The sequence below is a fragment of the Neltuma alba genome, unplaced genomic scaffold (assembly GCF_004799145.2).
Source record: "Neltuma alba isolate B1F8T4 unplaced genomic scaffold, ASM479914v2 tig00011304_pilon, whole genome shotgun sequence".
NCBI classification, from domain to species: Eukaryota; Viridiplantae; Streptophyta; class Magnoliopsida; order Fabales; family Fabaceae; genus Neltuma; species Neltuma alba.
In genome coordinates, this window is record NW_021636013.1 from 654515 (window position 1) to 664957 (window position 10443).

Consider the following 10443-nt stretch of genomic DNA (forward strand, 5'->3'; position numbering starts at 1 on the left):
TTTTATTATGTATAAATATATAGTTTTTTTTTAGTAAATCTAATATGAATACTAATATTTACAATTACTAAAGAAACTCTTTTCATTTTTTTGGGGAGATAATCTTTTCTTCTGATTTGATATTTGATATTTGATATTGATGGTATTCTTAAAAAGATATATGATATTTGGACATCAAAGTAATTATTCCTCGTTCTCAATTATTGATCCTTCGCACAGAAGAAAGGCCCAGCATGTTTTCCTTTTTATGTGCATCATTTTCTAGTGATAAAGAAATTGTAATTTTTGAATCAATGTAATTTTCAATGTTGTTTCATTTTCTAGTTATAAAGGTCTGTTTTTTACATTTATTTTTACTTGCAAAATCAAAATTGTGTCGGGACTCAAAATAATTAATAAGATAGAAGGATTTTAATTTTGTTTTTAAAATAAATTTTCAACTTTATCTTTTAATTAGAAAATATAGCTAATTCGCAAAAAATTTTAATAAGTGAAAAGGAATGCTACTTGAAAAGAAAAGCTACGTTGACACAAGACAATATACAATTAAAATAAAAACAAAATGACTATCAACTGTTAGTCTTAATGGAAAGAGTTATGATCGCTGGAACTCAGTCTTAAATATGGAAAGCATATTTGAGAAAGTTACCTCTAATCGGGATCGATAATGCTCAAATCTAACCTAATCAGATAAAAATTATGTGAAAAGTATCTAACTTTAATTTAGATTCAAACTAACTGGGGAACACACACATACATAGCTTCCCCCTTCCCTCTATGTGTGTGTGTGTAGACACACCTTATTCGTTTATACTTCACCATTGATTCTTCACTCACAAGGTACTTTTTCATGTGATCATGATTTGCTGTACTGTATACGTAGGATAATAAAGAACCAAAAAAAGCTTTGAAGAACTGTGTTAATTGTAAGATTTAGTTCAGTGGTCGAGTCCAACATATGATGTATATGGTGATTTAATTTAGGTATTTGACTATTCTTCATGTTCAATAATTTAGTTTAGCCAAAAAATAATTATTTATTTTTATTACTACATATAGTCTTTAATATAAAACTTAATTGACTAATTTGGAAAGATTAAAAAAGTTAGTTGTGTTAATTATTTGTAATAAAAAGATGTTATTTTTCCTAAAATGCACTTATTGATCATGTGTGTTTGAATTACAAATTGATAAAACTCCATAACATATGTAACTATGATAGGGATTATTTGAGAAAAAAATAGATAAATATTGGAGACAAAGTGACTTAGAGTTTTATATTTAGGACCAAATTAAAAGTCAAACTAACTCTTATATTAAGGATCGAGAGTAATATTTTTTATCTAGAGACACAAAAATATTGATTGATTTTTTTTTTTTTACATTCGATTCTCCTTTTTTGTGTGTGCTAATCATAAGTATTATTTTATTGAAGATAATCTTATTCGAGACACTGTCAAATACTATATATGGATATCTCTCCCAACAAAGATTCAAATATTAGTTTATCACATTGTAAGGATTAATCCTTTTTGAGGTCACATTTGATTCTCCTTCTCATTCTCTATCTCATTGTGTGTGCCTGACGAGTCAACATCCACCCATCCCCATTTGCTCATCAGCGTTGTCACCCTAGCTGCCAACCAATTGCTCATCTAGAGGGGAAAGTGCATATTAGTACAACTTTAGCCTTCCATTCATGTATTGTGTGTGTTTTGGCAAAAAGAAAAAAAATTGCGTATGTATTTGATATATAAATATATGTGTGCACATTTTATTGTGAAAAATTGAAGATATATATCCTACCTACAATTCTTAATATAAGAGTTAGATAACTAATTTATAAATATTAAAAAAATTAGTTAAATTGTTTATTTGTAATAAATATATATTATCTTTCTTAAAATACTCTTATTAATTATGTGCATTAAAACTACTACTTATTGAAACTTTTAATATGTGCAATCACACCATAGGAACTACTTAATTAGAGGGAAAAAATGGATACATACAAGAATCAAAATAGATTAAGTTCTTATATTTATGATCAAATTGAATTTCTGATCAATTTTTATATTAAGGAGCAGAAGTAGTATATACCTGGGATTCAAAAGTTACATGCCAAAATGTCTTTAAAAAAAGAAAGAGTTCGAAACATACCTTCTATAAACTGAAGATGATGAGTAAATTAAAACTATATATGCCAAGTAGCTAGAGTAGGTGTTTTGTGTGTGTGTGTGGTGTGTGTGTGTGTGAGATCAAATGTGCTTTGGGATTCATTAGTCTTGCCCGAGGAGGACAGGTAGCATAACATTATAATGAGAAGGATACAAAGGAGGTAGATAGGGTATGGGCAATTGGATCTGATACTTTCTGATAGATGATTTATTGATATATGAAGGGCTTGACTGGTCAGTGAAGCGGGGTAAGTATAACTAAGAAGGTATGACAGGTATGTAAAAAGTACTACTTCTCTTCTCCGGTTTAAAAATGAGGTATACACAAAAGAATGAAATGAGACTAAATTGCCCAATGTATATTTGGTATTGCGTTAGCAGTTTTAATTTGATCAAAGTAATGTAAGAGTGGCTATTGATCAAAACGTGGTTTCTTTGTTATCGAAATCAATATAATACCAAATACTACCTCCGGTCCTTAATATAAGACCCTGTTTGACTTTTATTTTGGTCTTAAATATAAGACCACAATCCACTTTGTCTGTCATATTTACTCAATTTTTTCCAAGATAATCCTTCAAATAATTATAGTTCTAATTAATATACTTGATTAGTAAGGATATTTTAGGAAAGACAATATCTATTTCGGATAAATAACTAACTCAACTTACTTCCTTAATCTCCTCAAATTAATCAACTGGCTCTTATAATTTCCGGATGTAGTACGTCATTAGCATAGGACTTTTTATACGATCGGATGAGGGTGTATTTGAATTATCAGTAACAAAAATGGTTTTTATTTCATCTTATTTTTGTGAATTTAAGTTAGCGTAGAAGTAAGATAGTATAATGTGATTTATATTTAAAAAACAGTACTGGTTTGGATCATTTATTAAAGTACATGATTTTATTAAATATATATTATATGCATATTATGTGATAATTAAGAGAAATATTGAAGTTAAAATTATAAAAATAAAAACAGCTAGTGCATTATTGAAAAACAATTATGAATATTAATGAGATATTTAACGTCACTTTCGTGCATATGCTATTGAATGTTACTTCTTCTTTTTTTTTTTTTTAAAGACTTGAAAGTTTAGTTGAAGTTTAATAAAAAATCAATTGTTCTTGTTGGGGACCCTTATCATTAAGTTTTATTAATTAGTTTTTTTACCTTGTTAGGGTACTTTTGCAACCATCAAATTATTTAATAGAATAGTTTTATCTTTTTTTCTCATTAAAGCAAGTGGGACTCACCTTTTTTTTCTTATATTAAAAAAAAAGAAAGGTTCTCTTCCTTTCTTCTTCATTATTGTTTTTTCTAAAAGAAATCCTTTTTTTTTTTGTTGAAGCAGCTCAATGTAGCTTCAATGTTGAAGCAGCTTTTAGATTAAAAGCCATTTCATCATATTGCTTATCCAAACAAAATTCCCTGGGGCTTCAATGTGCTTTTAGACTAATAAGTATTAGGGGGTGTTTGGCAACCTCCAAACCATAGTTTCAAAAGCATTTTTCTGTAAAACGAGACAAATTCCTTTACATATTTATTTCATAAATCGTAAAAGCACTTCTAAAACTATAGTTTAGTTTCTATCTAAACACCCTTAATCGTGGCTTTTTACTCGACGATGTGCCAACCACAGAGACCTTATGTTTAGGCTTCAAAAAGAAGAGTACAATATATATGGCAGTTGGGTCTCCCTCATTGGAATGACGGCTCAAGGCCAAGCAATCTTCTTCAGTCTATCTTCACTTCTTCCTTTTGTCTTCTTCTCTTTGTCCGTGAGGTGAAAAGCGAAGGGAGCTATGTGGATGAGTGTTGGATGGATGATCCAAGTCAAATCCTTGCTAAGAGAATAGTTATGGACAAATGAGAGGAAAGCAAATTGTGTATCTATAATAGATATGATGACTATTTGGTATGGCCATGGATTTGACCGGATCATATGAAATATAACTAAGTTGTTGGAATCCAAGGCAATGTTAAATACAAGGGAGATATAATAGAATTTAGGGAAATAATATACAGTTGAATCAAATTTGGGTTATCATCTTCACACATATTCCTAGTCCTAGCAAAGTTAGATTCTAATACCATCGTTAGAGTAAATAAATTTAATTCTATATATTAATTATGATAAAGCAATAGGAGTGATGGGAGTTTCAGAGAGCAACCGAGAGCTTTCTTGCATAGACGGAGGGAGGTTGACGATGAGGGAAATGATGATGATTTGGTACTCACATCAGCACTTGTTAACTTACACATAGGATGACTATTTCTGAGTTGAGCTATTAAGAGTTTTTTTTAAAAAAAATTGAGTTTTAAGTGAGTCGAAACTTTATGGATTGAGTCGCATGAAACTATACTTGAGAAATTGTATTATAAGTGAGTCAAAAGTTAAAGAATTAAAAGATTTTTTTGCCCATGAATTTAAAACTATGTATTTGTTATCATATTAAAACTCAACTCAAGTTGACTGACTAATATATATTTTATTTAAATACTACTCCTCCGGTCCTTAATATAAGACCCATTTAACTAATTTGATTAGATTAAGAAAGTTAGGTAAGTTAGTTAATTATAAGAAAAGTGACACATTTTTCCTAAAACACCATAATCATCTTTCTTAATACCACCTCTCCTTATTCTACTTAATTATGGTTGAGGGAGTATCCATAGGGGTAATTTAGAGAAAATTGATAAATATGAGAAAGGAGTCTTATATTTAGGACCAAAACCAACACTAAAATTGGGTCCTATATTAAGGACCGGAGGAGTATTATTTAAGATTATAGATTTTACATGCTTTTCTTTTTGCTAGGTAAAAAAATTCTTCTATTAGAGGCAATCTTGTTCGAAGTGCTATTAAACACAAAATATGAACACTGGTGAGAATTCAAACCTTAACAAAGTTTTATCTTTAATATCAGTTTCAGCATAATTTTTTTTAGTAACGTATTTTGCGTTTCTTCACTTCAATGAACTACACAATATCCTTTAGACCATTTCTTCCAAGTAACCACAGATGAGAAACATAAACTTCCTACTTTATAAAGGCAAAGCCACTTGCCATTTGTAGTTAGACTTGGTGATTAATTTAGTGGAAGAGATTAAGATGAGAAACATAAACTTCCTACTTTATAAAGGCAAAGCCACCTGCCATTTGTGGTTAGACTTGGTGGTTAAATTTAGCAGAAGAGATTAAATCTTCCCAAAGGAAAATCTCAGGTCAAGCCTGATAAATGGGGAAAAGAATACACAATAGAAAAGCTACCTCTTAGTTGAGCCTGACAGTACTTAAATCTAATTCTAAATCAGGAGGCTATACCAAATAAGCAAATACCAATTGTTACCAAAAGCTAAAATGAGGCAGGGTCCTTTTAAAAAGCTTGAAGCAACTTCAAAAATGCTGAATGAGAGCAAAAGAGAGACAATGGGTAAAAGGACAGACTCTATAAGTCCTTAAGCGCCATGATTTTTTTTTTAAAGCATTCATATACTTAAGCCAACCAACTCCCTCGGGTTAATAGAACTTAGGAGACAAGCAGGGTGGGCCAGACAATCAAACCTTAAAGATACATTAGCACTTTCACAGGATTTACACACAGATCAGCCTCCCATTAAGTTATTTTAGGCAACACTGAATGAATTTGCTGTGCTCTCCACAAATCTCCTAGCTCCCTTGAACCACCTCTTGTCTCCTGCTTGAGCCTTGCATATGTATAGCTTGCCGCCATTCACGGTGGCTGTGATCAGTTGGTGCTTGCCACCTTCGTCTCCATCGGCTGTCCTTGTCAGCACAGACACGAAGTAGTACTGTTTTCCATTAATCACTGGTGCTGAAGTCTCTAAGATGTTTGCTGTTGCCACAGCATCCGGATCAAAACCTCCCTGAGTAATTCAAGATCAAATTCAGTCAAAAACAAATCATGACAGCATATACCAAGGTTGTCTTATCATATCAGAGACAACATATGCAATTTCTTTTTTGAATTAAAGGGGCAAGCACTGATGATCTGAGATTATAAGCAGAATCGAACCCACTACCTCTCACTTATGGGGGAGCATTAATGCCACTAGGCCCATAAGGCCTTTAGCCAACAGATGACGTTCTAAATTTCATTGGTATATGTGTTTGTGCTAGTGTTTTTCTTAATAATCTTTGTGCTAGCTACATCTTAGGTTATAATCATAATTATGCTTCATTTTCGGCTCTCCCTATAAATCATAATCATTTAAAGATCACAGACAGCCAGGAACATATCATGAAGCATTGATCATTCAGAAACAAGGTTGTCTTCTCGTATCAGGCAACTTGACATGCCAAGGTTTGCCAGTATCTCTGTATGTGTCCTGTGTCAGCAACAGACCTTGACTACATATATCATTCAAAAAGGTGGGTTGCATTCTCCAACCAGACACAACATGACATTTCCAATTGTGTTGGCATCAGTGTCTGTATTTTAAGGTGGTTGTGCTAGAATATGTATGCATCTTAGGTTACAACCAAAATTATGCTTCACTTTCAGCTTTCTTTCAAGTTCCTTTGAGGAATGTAGACATTTGTAAGATAACAATGCTTGTGAAAATTGTTAACCAATTACCTCAGAATCAGTTTTGCCAAAGTAGGCCTGCTTTCCTAGCAAATAATCCACCTGAAAGGAAGGAAAATCAAACCTCAAATATTAGCCAGCAAATGGTGAATTATTCGATAGTTCAGATATAAACAAGTGCACACCTTCTTGTAGATTGAAAAACAAATACAAATTTGGAACTAGCGTACCTTAGAAAGGAACTCCTCGGGTGAACCGAAGTCAGTGATGGATTTCTTGTCAGTGTCAGTGATAGTGACAGTGACATAGCTGTTGGCATCAAAATTGTCCTCATACCTAAGAACCTGACCAGGGTACTCAACCTCTCTGCTTGGGTTCCATTTGGAAGGAATGTTCAGTTTAAATCCATCGCCATTGTATGGCAAGAAGTCTGTGTTTGTCTTTGGCTTTCCAAACACATTGGCTGCAACACCAAAGCAATCAAAATGGAATCAGCTTCTCTATTTTTCCAAACAGCCAAAATGTAACTGCACAAAGAAACCAGAACTAAATGGTACACTCACAGGTGCTACAAACAGAGTAAACACAACAGAGTTTCAATTCAATTCAAAGCAACGCTTTCGCAAAATTGGGGCTCTTCTAATGAATTTATGGCACAAAGGATAATATTAGTATCCCTTCATGAATAAACCAAAAGATCATCTTCCTCATAGGCTGAAGCCAGTTCAACAACCATGTCTTTTTTACATATTAATTCTTCTTTCCATTGTATGATCTTTCAAAGAGTAAGAACACACAAGAATCAGAAGTAAATTTTACATCAATATCTGCAGTTACCAAGGCACAATTAGCCCAAAAGCTTATAATTCTAACTGAAGGCTGATTTATGCAATATTCACCCGAAATACTTAGGATCAGACTCCAGACCATGGGATCAGAATTCTAACAACATATTAAAAACTACTCAAAAAGCTTAAGCTGCTAAAACCAGCAAGTAAATTAAAGATAATGAACGATGATATGAGCTAATAGAATCAATAAGGTACATGATATCTTCAGAAGCTGATCACATCCACAAAAGAAACAATCATATTAGCATAATACCAGCTTCCCCATAGGCTGCATCTGCAGGAGAGACCTTGCTGGCAACAGCGGCAGCACCAATTAGCACAGTGAGAGCTAATCGGCGAGACAGGAGTCCACCATCGTCTTCTTGAACGGCCTGCTTCTGGTGGGCTCGGCAGACAAGCTGGGTCGGCTTGGCGGCGACCTGGGGTCGCTGGACGGAGGAGGATCTGGCGGCAGAAGGAGAAGCGAGGGCGTGGTGATGAAGGAAGCAGTGAGTGGATGCCATATTTTCTGCTGGAAGTGTGTGGCTCTCTGCAAAATGTGTGAATCTGAAAGTGTGATTTTTGAATGTGGTGTGGGTGTGTGAATGACGTGCCAATGGAGGTTGTGGATACGGTGAGGTGGATTGGGTTTTGTGAAGACGACGACGAGGATGATCGATGATTGGGAGGTTCTGGGTTTTGGATCAGATTTTTGGGATGCAGGGGATAAGGAAGTAGTGGTTCTCAGTGCTGCCACGTGGCAAACCTGTTCTCAATTGTTCTGCATGGCACGGTGACAATTTACTACGTAAAAGTCATGGGCAACGTGGTGTTCGCATGATTAATTTTCGTTTCCCTATGGCTAGTATGGTGGTAATGATCAATCTATAAAATCCAGGAAATGAGCTCACTATTAGACCTCATAAACATGGCATTTTGTTAAATTTTTTATATTATACATAAAAATATCAATTCGCCATTTGTTTATGTTTTGCCAGCAAATTAGCCATTTATTTAAATGAGAAATAAAGGAGAGTTTTCATATTTTTTTCACTTCTCAATCCAAAATTTTAAGTACTATTTATTGACAGCCTAAGTTAGTTTGCATACATATGTTTGTCTACATTTAATTTGTTTTTAAATTGTTTTTTTTTTGCGTAAGTTTTATTTTACACTGTTGTTTAAAAGGTTATTGTTGGGAGTGCTTTGAATTTGAGAAAGTAGTACTCATCCGGTCCTAAATATAAGACCTTTATATAAAGGTCTTATATTTACAACCGGAGGAGTAATATTTAATTTTGTAATGAAAAGGCCTTAAAGTAAAATTTGGTCATGCGGTCGACCGCTGAGCTAGAAGTATTAGTGCTAGAAACTAGCTAGTTTCTCATAATATCAACCTCCCCTTCAACACTAGCATAAGATGATTGATATATACTCCTCCATTTTTAATGTATGATCTAATTGGAGAGTTGATATTGATGTTTTATAAGACTTATTTTACATATTTATCATTTTTTATCAAATTAACCTTATTGATATATCCTTAACGATAATCAAGTATGAGGAGGAAGGAAATTAAGAAATATACTTAAGATGTTTTAGAAAATAACTTATCATATTAACTAATTTAACTAACATTCTTAGTTTACTCAAATTAATTAATTAATAATTAATTAATTAAGTCTTACGTTAAGGATTAGAAGAGTGGAATACAAAATTAGTTCTTTATAGTATGAAAGAATTTAGTTAAGTAGTAAGCAATTAAGAGATATTACCTCCGGTCCTTAATATAAGAGTTGTTTTGATTTTTAATTTAATCCTAAATATAAGATCCAAATCTATTTTGTCTCCAATATTTATCCATTTTCCTTCAAGTAATTTCTATAATAGTTAAATATGTTAAAAAGTTAGCATTGATAGGTAATTCAAACATACATGATTAATAAAGGTATTTTAGGAAAGTCAACATCTATTTACTAAAATAACTAACTTTCTTAATTTTTTCAAATTAGTTAACTAGATCTTACATTAAGGACTAAAGATAGTGGTCCCTGGGTATGTCTTAGAACAATCTTTTCAATCCTAGTGAATTAAAAGTCTATAGCATCCTTGAAATTAAGGATGATAAAACACTAAACATAGTACTTGTCAAAACAATTAGTATACCAGACAATATTGCCATAACCCCTAGACGGTACCAACACAATTGGAGTCCATAAATTTTTTTGTTTTTCGGGGCCAGAACGGAGTCCGTGAATGATTCCCGTCAATTCAGCAATAACCGGAAGAACTGAAGTGATGAGCTTGCAGTTAAAGCCACATATAGCCACCGGCCGGTCTTCGCTATATGTCCCTCATCATTTAATTTCCTAATCACATTCACTCATGTAGTCTTGTAAAACTGAACCATCCACCTTAATTTACAAAACCGACCTTATTAGATCCAGCTTGCATGCATTATCTACTCTTATCTAAGTGTTAAGAGTAGAAATGACAATTTTCCATCATGTCCTTATCCCATCAAGCACGAAGGAGGCTATCAAGAGCGTTTTAACAGCTTATAAGTAGTTTATAAATAGCTTTTCAATAATGATTTACGAAATATAAGGCAAATATGTAAGATGAGGTTTGTCTCAACTTACGTAAAACGTACTTATAAGAAATGTTTTAAGTCCTCCCAAACAGGCCTAATATTCCTCCACTACCTCTTTAGAATTGAACAGCCTATCACATTGGGATACCCAGCTAGCAAATATTCCAATAAATGTAGCCAAAGAGAATAGGCTTCTGGATAATCTCTTATCTTAACGTATCCTAATTGAATTTTGCCAAATTTAATTAAATAATCTTTTGGCACGTCGTCATGAACATCACTTTCA

General features: G+C 32.9%; 1 protein-coding gene across 1 annotated transcript; it reads right to left on the reverse strand.

Moving 5' to 3' along the window:
* Positions 1-5610: 5610 nt before the first annotated feature.
* On the reverse strand, positions 5611-8167 carry LOC114711717 (oxygen-evolving enhancer protein 2, chloroplastic). The gene is made up of 4 exons (XM_028896143.1): positions 7839-8167; positions 6965-7197; positions 6786-6836; positions 5611-6072 (listed from the first exon to the last, which is right to left on the reverse strand). Exons 1-4 carry the CDS (start codon positions 8086-8088, stop codon positions 5812-5814), a joined length of 795 nt encoding a protein of 264 aa, XP_028751976.1. The 5' UTR covers positions 8089-8167; the 3' UTR covers positions 5611-5811.
* Positions 8168-10443: the final 2276 nt, after the last annotated feature.

Bases quoted from the DNA above. Each gene is read 5' to 3' on its own strand.
- LOC114711717 (XM_028896143.1), bottom strand. From the start codon at position 8,088: ATGGCATCCACTCACTGCTTCCTTCATCACCACGCCCTCGCTTCTCCT. The intron at 7,198-7,838 runs GTATTATGCTAA...TTGGTGTTGCAG, and splicing joins TGCAGCCTATGGGGAAGCTG to CCAATGTGTTTGGAAAGCCA. The intron at 6,837-6,964 runs GTACGCTAGTTC...CCTTCCTTTCAG, and splicing joins CCGAGGAGTTCCTTTCTAAG to GTGGATTATTTGCTAGGAAA.